Raw genomic sequence first — 17,307 nt, forward strand, 5'->3', positions numbered from 1 at the left:
CGAAGGCAGTGGGGCTCCCCAATGGGCCCGTGTCAGAAGGGGTGTACAATGTTGGAAAACAGTGGGCAACAGGGAGGTGGGAAGACCAATGGCCCCATGACTCTCCATCCACTTTACCACAGGCTTGTAACATTGACATCTTCCAGAGATACAGCCTGCGTTTCCCAGAGACCCACGCATTTACCACATTGCCAAATACCGTCCAGTTATGCCATTCATTTTAATGCATACTCCACTTGCATACTGTGGAGTATTTGGTCTGTTTCACACACTCAATCACAGGTAATGAAGCTAATACTTACATATTAAAAGCTAGTTAAAACCCTAATAGAGCTTGGAGGGAAGAGACCAGAATACTAGATTATTACCCCAACGAACCATCTCCGATCTCTAGCCCAGCTCAAGGCATCTCTCCAGGCAATTGCTAAGTGTTGGTTGCCACCACTGTGTGGTTTTGTCAGGGTGACGTTAATACAAGGGGAACTGCAGAGTACCAGCAGAAGTGAAAGTAACAAGTGTCCCAGTCTGTTTCTCCCTTTGATGTTGCGTGTTGTCCTCTCCACTGACGTCGTTCACAGTGACGGCAGAAAGAGAGGTCGTCGAAGCAGACCAGGCAACAAACACACACCGTGATTGGCCGAGAGGAGAAACGGACAATCCTTTGGGAGCGGTGAGACACCGAATAACGAGCAAGCGAGCGAGGTCACTTCCCCTCCTGAGGCAAACAATGTTTTTCGTCCTCCTTTCTTACTTCTGCTCCACACCTCCCTGCACCTCTCTCCTGGCCCAACCCCTACAGACATTCAAATGGCACTCCCATTTACACCGCCTTTACAGATCTCTGTGATGGGTTGGATCTGCTCCTCCTGCGACTGGCTGAAATGTTGTGTCTAGTGGCAAGTCTGTCGGCATGCCCATGAGACACAGCTGTCCATCACTGGATAAATGAGTGGGATCAACTGATAATATGCTGCTGGTTCTTCCCCAGGCCAGCCATTTTAGGCTGACCAATTAACTGCTGCATTTTTCCCTCTCCTACATGCCATGGTCTATTCCAGAAGGACTGTGTATAGCCTAGCTGGTCTCTGAGCAGGTGCACATCTTGGTCTAGGGACCTTGGCAGATTTATCTGACTAGGCCCCAACCTTAACCATTAAAGTGGGCATGCTAAACTGCTCATATAACAGCACACAATGAAATGGTTTCCAGCCCTGGTACTCGAGTGTCAAATGCACTTCATGCTTCGGATTAAACTGACATGGAAGAACAGTTGTGTTGAATTCAGTCAATCACTAAACTGGTCAGTTAGCCAAGTTGGTTTGATGTGGTGTACACTCAGAACCAAATCTACAGGCTTGTCAAGACCAGGGGCTACTTCACCTCATGCCCAATCACATGCTAGGCCTCCCTGGACAAGCCCCGCCCATACAGGTGTTTCCTAGACCCGTGTTGCCATAACAACCCAGTTCTGCAACAACATCGTCTCCATCGATAAGACGTTGAGAGCTGACAGAAGGCAACGTTACAATTTCAGAGTGCTTCAACATTGTTATCTGCCTGCTTGCCATCCTGTTAGCTACTGGTTTACAATCTGGCTGACTTGAAGAATGAACTCAACTCAGCGTTTCTAGGTCATTCTAACCAGCCCGTTTTGCATGGGACTCCACATCCTGCTCTGTACACAGCTTGTGTTTGTTCATAAATATTCTGCAGCAAACTGTCTGGCTTTGTTGTTTCATTTGAATAAGTCAGACAATATTTACACAATCATTTTGTGGACGGCAATACAAGCTACCCACATCTTCAGATACTCCTTTCAGCAGAGATTTGTTGTAGTATCAGTTCACAGGGTGGAAAATAGAGTGATAACAAATATAAGTATACCTGTTGGTTTAGTGTTCTCTCTCCCTCTCTCTTCCGCATCAATCGTTCCCGTCCCACCCCACCCCTCTGTCTCCAACCATCCCACTCATCCCCTTCTCTCTCTCTTCACTAGGCGTGTATTTGCCAGATACGAATATCATACTGTTATTTAACGTCATTAACCGTGATCGGAGAAAGTTACTGAAAACCAGACATTCGTGTCAGTCACACGCTCCGGGAACGCTGAGCACTCAGCTGGCTGGTTCGGCTGTCAGTAGACACTGGCGGATGTTCAATGAGCTGCTACGATTGGATTCTAATAAGCGGTGCTTTCTCTCCTCGTTTTCCTAGAGAAGTGCTCACACAAGCAACATCTCTGCATTCATTTTTACCGACTTGTCTCAGTGCTGAACTATTCATTTCTTTCTCCAAACAGGTGTGTGTTAATCAGAATCCTTTGATAGCCAGACACTGGTTATTATAAGCCATTAAGATAGCTATATTAGCAATCCTAAACATTTGAGATTTCAGAAAATGTATATAATTTGGTCAAACAATCCTTGCCCCACAACTCTCCAGACAAACATGTGTGGGATAATCTCTACTCTTCACTCTTCTCAGGGTTCAACTTTCTCTCCAGTCCAATTATAATGATAATCCTAATCTGAGACATTTTTGCTGGACCACGTAAGCAGAGCCGGCCAAGAAGAGCGAATGTCTCTTACTGACTGACTGACTGACTACACCTTGTTCAATTGCGTACTGGTTAGAAAAGTGGACCTGCGAACTATAGGTCTCGAGTTCGTATCTCCTTGCAGGCGTAGCGAAGTACGCATTAAGAATTATTCCATATAGACGAAACTCTGCTGGCTAAAACCTCCTGTGACTACATTATAGTAAGCCTGAAATAAAACAGTTTACTGGTGGATTTTCGAAGTACGCATCTGTGCATGCGTTTTGGGTCAGTATAGACAAACACATTTGCTGGCTACAACATAGGCTACAGTAGTTACGTTATAGTAAACCTTAACTAAAACTGTATACGGTTGTATTGCGACTGTTTCTGGCATGAAAAAGTTCATCTTCAATCTCTGTTTATCCTAAGAAGTTAATAGATACCAGAAAGCCTTTTACTGGCTAATAAGCTGTTCAAACGGCCAGTGGCAAAACGTAACAGTTCATAGATGCTATTTGTGGTGGAGGCAAACTTAATAAGAAACGTTAGTCAGTTTAACTGTATCAATATCATTCACGAACGGCCAATTAGCAGTTTAAACGGCCAAAAGAGCTCTGTGGTGTAGTGTTTAGCGACACAGCCTTTCACGTGGGTGACATGGGTTCGAATCTCAAGAGGGCAATAGTTTCTTTGAGTGATGGTGTAATAATGCACAGTTGATAGGCATTACCGCCATTTCATACGTAAAGTGCACTACCCACCCCCCCAACCATCCCTCTCTCTGTGTCTAACCATTCCTCTCTCTACACATAGGTGGAGTACCAATAGAGAATAGAGCAAAAAGACTCAAGCCCCATCCAAATCAACCTCATAACTGCAAGTCAGCCTGGGAGAGTCCGCAAAAAGGCTAAAATGTAAAATAATTAATTTATATACTCTGGCACGTCCTCAACTCTGTCAGCGCCTGGCAAACGCCCCAGGGAGAAGCACTGAGCCTGGGACTGTGAAATGCTATCCTTAAATGCAGCTCAGCTTCCACCACTTGATGAAGCACACCTGCCCCTAATCAGGCCTCCTTTGCAAAGTGTCTCCAGGCTGCAGGGAGTGAAAAACCTGAAAAGCGGGAGGCTTTTCCCTGTCCATGATTACATTTCTTGCAATTTTTATTGATGCCTTCAGTGTCTGTTCTCTGTCTCTATCCATGTTACAATATATCACTTAAGCTTAATTAACATACTTGCAAAAGAGAGCATCATTTGTCTAATACAAGACCAAAAGGTTCCCAAACTTGACCCCATTTTGATATTACAAAAATAATAATCATGACCCCATCATTTACATATTCCTAATGTATTCAACCATACACGATTACTTTCTATATTGGAGCTTTAACTGTCTGTCCTAATTACAACCCATTTTACAAAAAAGTTGGGACACTGTGTAGAATGTAAAGAAAAACAGAATGCAATGATGCAAAAGTTTAGTAGAAAATAGTCCTAAGACAAAATGTCAGATGTTGAAACTGGGAAATGTTTATGTTTCTTGAAAAATATATGCACATTTTGAATTTGACGCCGGCAACACGGTTGAAAAAAGTTAGGACACGGGCAACAGAAACCTGGAAAAATGTGTAACGCTATAATGCAAAAAAAAATAAACCTGGTTGAAAATCAAACAACTAATTAGGTCTATTGGCAACAGCTCAGTAACATGATTGGGTATTAAAAGAGAGGAGAGGATGGGTCTGTCAGAAGTAAAGATGGGGAGGGGTTCGCCACTCTGTGAATACTGCACAGGCTAATAGTGCAACAATTTAAGAATAACGTACCTCTACGTTCAATTGCAAAGAGTTTGGGGATCTCATCATCTACGGTACACAATATCATTAAAACATTCAGAGAATCCAGAGAAATCTCTGTATACAAGGAACAAGGCCAGAAACCAATACTGATCTTCGGGCCCTCAGGGGGCACTGCATTAAAAACAGACACGATTCTGTAGTGGACATCACTGCATGGGCTCAGGAACACTTCTGAAAACCCCATTGTCTGTGAACACAGTTTGTCACTGCATCCACAAATACAGGTAAAACACTACAATGCAAAGAAGAAACCATATATAAACAAGATCCACCTTCTCTGGGCCCAAGCTCCTTTAAGGATTGACGCGAAGTGGGAAACTGTCCTATGGGGTCTGACAAATGATTTGTCAAAAGGTTTCCCATTCTTGCTTGATATCCTATATATCCTATATATCCTATATCAAGCAAGAAAGGGAAAACACTGCCCTTTCAGAACTACAGCGATTCGTCTCCTCAGTTCCCACACGCTTAGAGTACAGTTAATAGGAGAACATGCCCCTGTCCCAACTTTTTTGAAATGGCTTAGCATTCTCCCTCACCCATCTGATTTGCTACCTGGTCATGTCCAACCCAGGCTCTATCTATCAGCACAATTACTTTCCAGTTTCTCCCACGACCCCAATCAGGCAAGCCTGTGCGGGGTCGTAACCCCTGCTATTGGAAACGCTGAGTTTAGACTAGGTTTGAACCGGATCAGGACCGCTCACCTGGCGATGCTCCAGTCAGGTTCAATCTTCAGGATGTTGGGGTCCTCGGTGTAGTTGAACTTCACCTCAGGGTTCCTGAGCTCCGCTGAATTGATGTCCACCATGACGGGGGTCCCTCCAGGACTCAGCCCCGCCGGAGTCACACATACTATCTCCCTGGCGCTCCGCCTAAAAAGAGGAGAGAGGTGGGGTTACGTGACACACACACACACAATCACACACACACACCAGCATGCATACTCCGAGATGAGGGCCAGGTCACACAGCACACAACTCTCAGCTCTCTAAGTAAACAAGGTGAACAACAGTACAGAACCCTGTCACACACCCACACCACAACTCTCGGAGCACAGAGAGTGCAGAGGTTTCATCAGACAGACTCTGAAAGAGCTCTGACTTCAAAGACGCGCTCTCTCTCTCCCAGACTGACCTGGAGTCATACACTCAGACTGTGCAAGGCCGCGTCGGAAAAGTTTCTCGACGTTGGGATTGGTTCACCTAACTTCGCACTGTGCAGACTTCAGCTCCCATGATGAAATATGATATGCTGGCCAGACGGAGAGCCAAAGGCTGGTGTGTGTGTTTTCACACGTGTGTATTGTAAAATGTCCTGGCACTGTGCAGGTGCGTTGTTTTCACATGTGTATTGGGAAGAGTCATGGCTCTGTGTAGTTGTGGATTAGTGTAACCTGAGGTAGCAAGCATTAAAGAAATGGCAGGAAAAGGACTCCCCACATATTGCATTTGATGAAAATGACACTATATACATAAAACAACCACTGTCAGGGTGAGTCTTCCCTGCTGTTCAACCAACCCAGGAAATGTAGAGGAGATGAAATCACATTATACTCCTCCCCCTTTTCATTTCCTCATTAAAGCTGGATCTTGGGCATGTTTGGGACTCCACCTCCATGTGAATAGACTCACATGCATTGTGCCTTCGGCACTAGTGGGCGTGTCTGTGCGCTGTGCCTTCGGCACTAGTGGGCGTGTCTGTGAGCTGTGCCTTCGGCACTAGTGGGCGTGTCTGTGCGCTGTGCCTTTGGCACTAGTGGGCGTGTCTGTGCGCTGTGCCTTCGGCACTAGTGGGCGTGTCTGTGCGCTGTGCCTTCGGCACTAGTGGGCGTGTCTGTGCGCTGTGCCTTCGGCACTAGTGGGCGTGTCTGTGCGTTGTGCCTTCGGCACTAGTGGGCGTGTCTGTGCGCTGTGCCTTTGGCACTAGTGGGCGTGTCTATGCATTGTGCCTTCCGCATTAGTGGGCGTGTCTGTGCGTTTTGCCTTCTGCACTAGTGGGCGTGTCTGTGCATTCCTACTTCACTAAACACTTGTTTACATACATCCCATTTACTGGGTTGTGGACCAGATTCCGACAGTGTAGTAGAGAGGAAACTAATTTAGAATACATCACTGGCAGCTGATCCCAGCAGTGTCCTGAAGTCATTTACACAGAATGTCTTTCAGGGCTGAGCTGAAAGGTGCACGTTGAAGAAGTGGAGGAAAATAGAAGAAAAGACAATAGAAAAGCGCCTTTTCTACTTCCTCTGCTTCGTTGCCCAGGCAACCTCTTTTACAACACTTGCTGGCAAAACCCGTGGAGCACTGTACATACTTCCACAAGGTTGTCGTCAGCCGGCACAAAGGAACCAGGGAGGAGAGGGACAGGAGGGACGTGGGGGTTGTGAGGGGAGATAAGTGGTTGAATGACTGGGTATATACGCTCTGATAAAAGGGGTTGTGTTGAACTCTGAGGAAAGAAACAAAGCCAGGACACTTTTCACCCACATGACTTTGGGGACATGGAACGTTGCTATGCTACAGTGACTCTGACAGGACAATACAGTGGACTGTATGAGCGGTTACCAGGCTGCATCTCAATTGTTCAGTGTCACATTACTGCAGGTGAATGAGAGGAGGACACTAGTTTAGACCCTGAACTGAACCTTGACTGTTTGGCCTCATTCTTATTGAGAAATGCAACAGGAAAGTCCATATTTGGGTCTTTGTGGTATGTTGTGGAATGCTCTCCTGCCATTCTGTAGCCTCTTTCTTACCGTTTTCAAGGATTCCGTGGAATTCCCAACCTTTTATTTTTTCTTAGCAAAGTGTAACTGAGGCAATCTTCTGACTGCGAGCGCTTGTCGCCACCCTCTAACACATGTTCATCTGGGGTTTACGCTGTGCGCTAAGTGAGTGCTAACTGAGCGAGTGCATGTGCGCGTATAACCACGGCAGATTTCCAAAACAAACCCCGACGGCAATACAGTGAAAAGCGAAAAACAGCGCCATCGACGGCGAACATTATCCCCGGGAAGTGCGAGAACTCACCTCTCGAAGCGGCAGGGGTGGAGGCCGATCTTGATGGCCACAGCGCTGCCCGCGTTCAGGTGGCTACCCTCGATGGTGATCCGGGTGCCCCCGGAGACAGGCCCGTTGGACGGCTGCACACGCGTGAAGTAGGGAGACTGGTGGAGCCACAACACACCGCAATAACACGTCAGACACAGGACTCCTGGGACGAACTGGCGTTTTGTCGGTGTTATCGGGGGACAGCTGAACAGTGCCACGAGCGACTGGCGCTTACCACGAAGGTGAACGCCTTGGGGGAGATGGCTTTGTATTCGGCGTGGGTGCAGTCCCTCACACACACTTCCACATGAGCCTCCTGGACCCGGTAACCTGTGGCATCCGCCAGCTTACACACAATTCTGGAGGGAGAGAGACAGATATGGGAGAGACAGAGAGAGACGAGAGGGACAGAGATATACAGAGAAAGACAGAGTGAGAGAAACAGAGAGAGAGAGATGAAAGAGACAGAGAGAGGGGTGAGAGACGAGAGAGAGATAGAGGTAGATGAAGAGACAGAGAGAAAGACAGAAATACATAAAAAGGGGTAGTAGAGAGCGGGAGGGGAGAGAGAGAGAGAGGCCAATAAATAAAAGGGTAGATGAGAGAGAAAGAGGGGGAGTGACACTACATGTAAAAATGAGAGCCATTGACCTCTCAGTAGTATGTTCAAGGGTAAGTGAGTTGTAGAGGGGAGCAGCAGACCCTCCTACAGCTGGGATACAGGGCGCATTGGGAACGACATGCACTTGTGTCTGGAGTGGAGCGCCAGGAGAGGGGTTCCATTTTGTGTGTGGACCAATGTGTTAGAGGATATTACAACCCATAAGCCTTGTGTTTGGCCTTGGGCAGTGGCTGGCCAAATGAAAATCCATTTTAGAAATTATTGAAAAGTGTCTGAGGTGGTTTGGAACCGCGGGCGAGACCATGCACACACACACACACGTGCACGCGGAAACACACACTGAACGCATGTACGCACAGAGCCCGAGACCTAATGTTTCACCAGGCTCAGACACTGTAGTCTGTTAATCAGCCCCGGAATACGAGAGCGAGTGAGAGAGAGAAAGAGTAGGATTTAAGTGAGGGGGTGATTCACTAAACAAGCTCGTACCCCCCTCCCCCCTGCCCAATGAGTTATTAACTCCGCTGTTTTGTCCTCGCTGCAGGTGGCCACGGCAACCACTCTATTGCCACGGCGATGACGTGTGCATTGCGATGCAGTCATTTATTTGTTTGGTCTCATGCAGAGAAGGACAATTACTGGAGTGAGGAGACTTTTAGGAGATAATTGTGTAAACGGAGCTGTTCCACTGGCACTGTTGTACTGAAGATAAGAGGAATATTAAGTAGTAAGACTGGAACACAATAATAGAGGCAGAGAAAGAATTAGACACTGTGGAGTGGGATAGTATAGATTATATTTACGGCTTTGTCGGCAAGTGTTTGTGTGACTACACTATTTTCATGTTGTCACATCATTTACTGTGTGTTTACCGGAAACGTTGTTGAAGCAATTTACTTCATACACAGTGGAGTCTATAACATGTTTAAACACCTGAGGACAATCAGAAATCTCTTATGATCTAACAGCGCAAGTCAGAAGTGATGATGGTGAAAAAGTGTCTCTATTGGTTGGAGGCCTTTGTGGTTATTGGGAAATTAAAGTACTCAGGTCCATAAGGTCAGCATCGTAACCGTGACTCAGTGTGTGTTCAGGACATTAACCTGATTTGAAAAGAGATTTGTGAGAGAACTGGATCAGCCCAGGGAGTCAGCCAAAGTGTCCTGCTGTAGGACGCAAGGTAGCAAAGGAACAAGGGAGCAAGGGAACAAGGAAGCAAGGGAGCGGTCATGTTTCAGAGCGGAACCGCGTACTCGTCCACAAACAACGCGGTGTCTGTAGACGAGGCACGGTGACTGGTGTGATCTGGAGACGGATGGAGAAGCCTTACTGCTCAGCGCTGACGTACTCCGCCTCCACCGGAGAACAGGCCACCTTGCCGATGCGCACCCCAGTCTGGATGTCCTTGAACTGCAGGCCCAGGTTCTCCCCCATGATGGTCAGCATGGTCCCCCCCTGCCTGGGGCCCGTCTCCGGGGACAGCTGTGGAGGAGGCAGGACATTAGTATCAACCCCGTCAGAACCCCATGCAGGACCGGGCCACCAAAGGAAGGAGAGACGGCAGATGGGTCTTGCGGGGTGAACCGTTGAGAAACGGCTTGAGATGTGCGTTTCGAAGCGGCTACGAGAGGAGCTACCCACACATCTCCTCAGTCCTCAGCCCACTTACCCTCTGGTCCCTGAACCCACGCTCACTATTCATCTACTAAATGCTATTAGAAAGAGTTCAAGTTCTGACTCTTCCTGTTTAGTGAATGACCCTGAAGGGGTCTTAGAGGTGCTGCTGGCAATGGCTGCCCAGAGCTGCCCCGCACTAATCAGAGGACCATTCATCTGCACAGACAACCGCACAGTCTCTATCATTCATCAGTGCTAGGATTAAGCCGGGTTATTAGATTAGCACTGGGGGTGACATCCATTTGTCTGACCCCATCCCCGGTTATAAGATCATCCTATCGACAGCTGTTGCTGGTCTCCGATGTGACGTTTGACCCCTAGTTGCACGGTGAAAGTGTGCGTGTGCATGCGGGAGGTCACAAATGGGTGTGTGGGAGAAAAAAACTCATTAGCGTCTTCCCCTCTCACTCTCACAGACCGACGGAGACTTGAAATGTATATGTATGTGCACACAATAGAACCCAAAGAGAAGCCGTGATTGGTGAGTAGCGTAGATGAATCGAGTAAGAGTTGAGGGCGGCAGGTTTGTAATGACTGAACACAAACACAGTGACTGATGTCGGACGCTGTACGCTGAATGCTACAACTCCGTCACAGTGTACCTATGAGTCATTTCCTCCTCTCTGTCTCTAGCTCTCTCTCTTTCTGTCTTCCTGTAACTCTTGCTCTTTGTCTATTTGTTTCACAGTCAGTCTTTCCGTCGCTCTCAGTCCCTCTCTCTCTCAGCCTATCCGTCTCTCTCTCTCAGCCTATCCGTCTCTCTCTCTCAGCCTATCCGTCTCCCTCTCTCAGCCTATCCGTCTCCCTCTCTCAGCCTATCCGTCTCCCTCTCTCAGCCTATCCGTCTCCCTCTCTCAGCCTATCCGTCTCCCTCTCTCAGCCTATCCGTCTCCCTCTCTCAGCCTATCCGTCTCTCTCTCTCAGCCTATCCGTCTCTCTCTCTCAGCCTATCCGTCTCTCTCTCTCAGCCTATCCGTCTCTCTCTCTCAGCCTATCAGTCTCTCTCTCTCAGCCTATCAGTCTCTCTCCCTACACATCCATTTACTTTAAAGTGACGTACATAAACATGTATGCTGCAGAAGTAAATGTCTGTATCTTTATTCACGTTCAAGGGGCGTCACTAGCCCAAGGCACACTGGAGGCAAGCAATGACACGCTAACATTATGGCGCCAGACCTGGTTATATGGTACAACCCTGCGACGCGCCATGGTGGAAACCGAACCCCCGACACAAACCTCATACGACACGGCCAAATGAAAGTTCTCAGAGGCAGAATGAGAAAGAGTATTCAAACCATGGCGGTGTGCAACGCATTATCGAGTGAACAGGCTGTGAGTGGTGTATTACCAAAACACAGCACTTGGCTTATTATTCCCCAGAACTTACACTATCCATCCACCGAGACCCAGAAGACAGGAATACGAGAGAAAGACAGACAGAGAGTATGGCAGCGGAAGAGGGAAGACGACAAAGGAAGCAAGAGAAAAAGGTGGAGAAGTGTGAATAAGAAAGAAGGGAAAGATAAAAGACAAAACAGGAGAGCGAAAGAATAAAAAAGCGTGACTGCATCATGCTGCCTTTGTGCGAGGCCCATTGTCGTCACGGTGAGCAGCGAGTCTTTTCAGGAAAGATAGAATCTGTTAAGAAGGAGCCAGAGAGATGAGCTGAATCTCAGACTGCAGCAGGTGCAGGCTCTTATCACTAAATAAAAGGGAACATCTCAGATGGCGCAAGAGTCTACTCAGTGATGGAGAAGGAACCGGGGAGGGGAGTGCTGGGGAGCAGAACGGCCTCAGTTTCACGTTGTATCGGTCGTGTTACACACACGACTGCCGGTGCTGTTGGGAGCATTGTGGGACGCTTGTGTGTGCCGACAGAAAAAGGAGCACTGAGGATCTGGACGTATGTAAGCGCAGTTGGGTAATGTGAACAGCTCGCGTCTAGATGTGGGACAATTAAGAAACAGAGCAGTCATACTGAAGTACTCGAGCCCTTAAGGACACAGAGAACGACATAATTGGCCATTGTTGTACGAATTCAGAGCCGCCGTGCACAAAGTACATGTAACATCAGTAAAGAGATAGGATCTATTTGAAGCATGGGAACACCATGATGGATGTGTCCATAACATAAATTTTCTAAATAACCTACAATCTTTCAATAACCTATTGATGGGGCGTCCATCCCATAAGGAAATGTAATATATATATATGGCCAATATTTGATTATATCTTTTCATGTGACAACACTGAAATGACACTTTGCTACAATGTAAAGGAGTGTACAGCTTGTATAACAGTGTACATTTGCTGTCCCTCAAATTAACACAACACACAGCCATCAATGTCTCAACCGCTGGCAACAAAAGTGAGTACACCCCTAAGTGAAAATGTCCAAATTGGGCCCAATTAGTCAATTAGCCACGGGGTTGTGTGACTCGTTACAAGTTCTCAGGTGTGAATGGGGAGCAGGTATGTCAGATTTGGTGTTATCGCTCTCCCACTCCCTCATACCGGTCACTGGAAGTTCAACATGGCACCTCATGGTAAAGAACTCTCTGAGGATCTGAAAAAAAAAATTGTTGCTCTACATAAAGGTGGCATAGGCTATAAGAAGATTGCCAAGACCCTGAAACTGAGCTGCAGCATGGTGGCCAAGACCATACAATGGTTCAACAGGATATATATATATATGGCCATATATTAGATTTCTGTATGGGATGGCAAAATTGTCCCTAAAATGTAGTGGATATCCTCAGGACCCATAATGTTGACATTTGGGACACAACCAGAACGTTATAGAACCACTGCTGCCTCTAGGGCACATCTACTGCTTCGGCACAGGTTTGAATCACACCCACTGCTCTCTCAACAAACAGTATGAAAAAGTATCACTCACTACTGCAAGTCGTTGTAGAAACGAACATCCGCTGAATGACTTAAATGGAAATAGCTTAGTATGGCAACTATATATCTATCAAGACAGATACATTTACAAATACTTCACTGGGAGAAACATAAGCTGGTTGTTTGCCAACGTCTCACTCTACAAATGGGGGATGCTAGCAGAGCTCTTGACCTGCCGAGCCCCAGCAATCACCAGCGCTGCCGCTCCACTATAGTTAAGAGACAGTCGGCCAAGGAAATCTGTCCCCTTTCTACGACAAAGAGTTCCAACGGAGAAAGAAAACACACACGTACAAACAAACACACAGGCGCACATGCACACACTTAATTGGTTTCCAAGGGGTGGGTCTTAATGCGGCTTCACAGCCCCTTGGAGAACTGCTGGGGGGATGATGGATGAGAAGGCCAGGAGGGAGCCAAGGCCAACTCTATGACAGTCCACATCCGCATTAATGATGTGTGTGTGTGTGTGTGTGTGTGTGTGTGTGTGTGTGTGTGTGTGTGTGTGTGTGTGTGCATGTGCGCGCGCGCGCGCGTCTGCATGCCATCATACGCATGCATGCTTGTCATCACAAGGGAGTCTGTTGTTTTCGTTACTGAATGCAACATCAGTTAATCTAACGAACAAACAAAAACAAGTTACACAGTGAAAACATCAATTCACCTCATGAGATGAACACAAGACATTATTTTGAAGGAACAAGAACACAACTCCTAAAGGTCAATATCATAGAAGAGAGCAGCGAGAGATAAATGGAGAAAGCAAAGAGAGGGAGGTGAGAAACAGATAAGGAGAATAAAGAGACAGAAGGCCACAGCCGGTACAGGGGGTAGAATACCCATAATTATGCTTCCTAGGCATCATGAGATGGACACTATTGCAACCAGCACCAGGAAAATGACGGGACAACAGTGTCCGTACTACAGCAGCATCAGACTCTCTGGGAACAGCTCATGATATTGTAACTTACTTCACCACTGTGTCCTCTCAAACTCAGCTTAGAGTTTTCAGGGAGAAATAGCAAGAAACGTCTCTCAATCCCAGTCCTCCCAATGTAATTAGCGGCTAATCCGCTGGCTAAAGCACTTAGCGAACTTAGCGTAGCGCTAACATTATTACAGGCTAAAAATAAAGTACCCTCACTGTTTTACCGTATCAAGCTGAGCTTTGAGTTTTATGGGGACAAATCTCATGAAATGCTTCTCAATGTATATGCCTTCAATCCCCGTCAAACACTGGTCCAAATGAAATAAGCGTTTAATCCGCTAGCTAATAAAGGGCCACACAACGTCTAGCACATTAGCATAGTGACAGAACAAAGAAAGAACCAAACAGAGAACTAGCTAAAGTGGAGGGAATGATGGAAAATGCACAAGAGGGATTTCAAAGGGAGGACGTTGAGAAGTGGGGTAATATTCAATTTGAAGTCATTCAAGCATTAGAAAGATGTGCTCTTCAAGAAAAGATAATAGTCTATCAGTTTGTACATTCGTCTGTGGTCCAGTGTTCTAATAATGTTAACGCCAGATTCCAATAATGTGGCAACGCTGAGGCAATTTGTAACAACATTTGGTGGCTGTTAGTTTGTTTTCCCCCCTTGCTGCTGTTCATTGTTCAGAGTCTCTCTTCATTGTCCTTTGTTTATCTTACTGTCTCTTCTCTTACTCTTTTAGAAGCTATTGTTTCTGCCGTGTGCTGTTCATGCCACCAACATATTGCCCTCAGGCAAAGATTTATCCCACCTCACACGCAGACACACACACACACACACACAAATAGACAGAAAGAAAGACACACACAGACACACCAAAGGCCTGTTCACTTGTTTCAAAGAGATAAGTGAAGCACAAGTGAGAAAGGGAGCATAAGCTAGCGGATTTATCTTTGTGCCAGTGCCCCAATTATTCCAATATCATCATTAAGCCCTCAGAAACTGTCAAACAGGAAATGCACTAAAAGGAAAAGGAGGTGTGATCCCCCTCCCTGACACATTTTAAGAAGGAGATGGGGAGAAAAAAAAAAACTTAAATGGAAAAGGGGCATTTAATATTTTATGAAAAATTGCAGTTTCTCTATCTCATTAGAGGGTGGCAATTAGAATGAGAGGGAGAGAGGGGGGGGGGTGGGGGAAATATCTATGGCTCAATCCCAACACCCCTGCCCCCACAGCCCTCCCTCTTCTATTTCCGTTATCCCATGAGCCTCGTCTAGTCCGAGTGGTGTTCCAATTAAACTCTGAGCGAGGAGCAGAGCTTTCTCAGCCCTCTGGTTTGCCCTCCAAACAAAGCAAATAGGAATGAAGACCAGGTTTAACTTGCTTCAGGAAAGATGGACGAAAGAAATTGTAGTATGCAATTTTAACTTCATTAAAGAAATCATGCAAAAAAAAAAAAAGTATAGTTAATCAGAATGTGTTTGTTAATCAGAATGTGTTTGTTGACAATTATGTGTACACTTTGGTCATAAATGTAATTAAGAAATGCTTAACAAGCTAGGTCACCAGCATTCCTTTTCATTGTTGTTGTAGTTTCATTTATTCAGGTAAGACAATGGAGAACTCATTTTCAATAACAACCTGGCCAAAGGCATACAGTGGCAGGAGGACATGGCAACACACTGCACTTCACTGAATAATACAAATAAACACTACATTCAAGGGAAATAAAGAGTCACTATATACTGCCAGACACATACAGACCTATTTGCTGCTTAGCAGGTGCACTGACCAGATAGCGGATGTTTATGTGTTTAAGTGTCACCTTTAAGAATGTCAATTGCAATTAATTCCAGTCGTTAGCTGTGAAGAATTTAAATGAATAATAGGAATAACCAGTGTTAGATATCTACAAGGGTGCAGGTTCCTGTTGCAATATGACAGGTTCCTGTTGCAATATGACAGGTTCCTGTAGCAATATGACAGGTTCCTGTAGCAATATCACAGGTTCCTGTAGCAATATCACAGGTTCCTGTAGCAATATCACAGGTTACTGTAGCAATATCACAGGTTACTGTTGGAACAGGTTGCTGGCGTAGAGAAATATTTAACCAAGAGGGATTTGTAAATTAGTTGGTACAAACATTTGCCAACTATTTATACTGCTTGCTATAGCTTGCTATAGAGACATTTTACATTTGTATGAATGGTAATAGTAGTTTAATGTCATGTCTAACTTATATTTATACAAACATTAAACACAGCATTAAACCTGAGTTACCATTCAGCTAAAAAGAACATTAGAACATTGTGTTTTGGTGACAGAAAAATGCACATGGCTGTATGTTGGACCATTTCCCTATAGCCTGTAATCACTCTTTGTTAAGCCAACTTCTACACTAAATACCATTTGTTGGTGGATTCAAATAAATATGTCTACAGTGTTGTCTGAGATTATATTGGTTTATTAAAGCAATACATGCACAACCAAGCGACAACGGCACGGCTTCAACCAAGCGACAACGGCACGGCTTCACCGGGAACAATCGGTTTCCAGGACATCCACATTCTGCACACTGCCACCACGAGTACAACAAGGAGCAGCTCATTCTGTCAGGTAAAATGACACTGCTACGCTCCGTAGGCCCAATATCCGCAGACTGCGGCTTTAACAGTAGCTGTGAGTGCGTGTCACCCACTGAAGAACACTCTATAATGAGAAGGCAGTGTGGAAATTGAGCCCATGTCTCTAGATCAACGTTATGACGCGACGAGAGAATGAGCTCAGGTTGCATGTGACTAGGAGTATATCACTTGACATGGTGCAAATGAACTGTGTGCGTGTATGGGTGTGTGTTTCTGACTTAACTATATAAGAGGGAAACAATGTCCCTGAACTGTACCCATTTTGAAGTTATTCAGACATTACCAGTTCAGGTATAGGATCGGCGTTATGACTAGGTTAAGTTAGGCATACAGTGTTAAGTTACTGGGGTTAAGGATAGGTTTGGGGGCTACAAATAGTAAAACTAGTGTTTTAAGGGCAATCAATTTTGATGTTCCTATTTACATAGCTGAGCGTTCCATGGTAGGATCAATGACATCGCCACAGCCAGACGAAGACAATCACTGTTACGGTTACAGATAGTACCATCACGCACGCACGCACGCACGCACGCACCTTCATTAGTCATCTGGTTTCAGTGCTCAGTCCTGTTGACTCCCTCCTCTGTTCTGTCTATCTGTGACAGACCAGCCAGTCTCTGAGGGGGCCGGTAGAGGTCTGCCTCTCCCTCTGTCCCGTAACCTCTACTGACCCTGTCATAAAAATATCAGACACCTCGTCCACCTGACTCCAGTACCGCCATTAAAGGTCATTATTATGCCTAAACGTATGCTTACATCTCTCCGTGATATACATATGGTGCCAAAAGATGTGACGTCTGACTACAGCACGTCCTACTACGGACACCGCAGGCTGTTCTCATCATCCCCGTTGTGTTACCTTGGTGATCTTCGGGTTGGCACAGCGGCTGCTGCCTGTGGTGGCGTGCATCCAGCTGCTCTCCAGCGGGGCACACTCCTGCCTCAGGGAACACTTCTTCTCCTGGACACACCAGCCACACTCAAACCTGGGGTCAGCCTTCAGACACATTCCACAGCTGTCCCGCAGAGCGTAGCACTTGTACAGGTGGGCTGGAATGAGGGGAGAG

General features: G+C 46.2%; 1 protein-coding gene across 2 annotated transcripts in view; it reads right to left on the reverse strand.

Annotated features, from left to right (window-relative positions):
• Positions 1–17,307, reverse strand: part of LOC105016750 (plexin-A1) — a 193,126-nt gene that overhangs the window by 23,617 nt on the left and 152,202 nt on the right. For both annotated transcript variants that reach the window (XM_010880781.5, XM_010880780.5), the window contains exons 12-16: positions 17,100–17,290; positions 9,406–9,557; positions 7,689–7,812; positions 7,433–7,569; positions 5,108–5,275 (exon numbers count right to left, since the gene is read on the reverse strand). In XM_010880781.5, the coding sequence (XP_010879083.2) occupies positions 5,108–5,275; positions 7,433–7,569; positions 7,689–7,812; positions 9,406–9,557; positions 17,100–17,290 (772 nt within the window). The remainder of the gene's footprint in view (positions 1–5,107; positions 5,276–7,432; positions 7,570–7,688; positions 7,813–9,405; positions 9,558–17,099; positions 17,291–17,307) is intronic.

The sequence above is a fragment of the Esox lucius genome, chromosome 17, assembly GCF_011004845.1.
Source record: "Esox lucius isolate fEsoLuc1 chromosome 17, fEsoLuc1.pri, whole genome shotgun sequence".
NCBI classification, from domain to species: domain Eukaryota; kingdom Metazoa; phylum Chordata; class Actinopteri; order Esociformes; family Esocidae; genus Esox; species Esox lucius.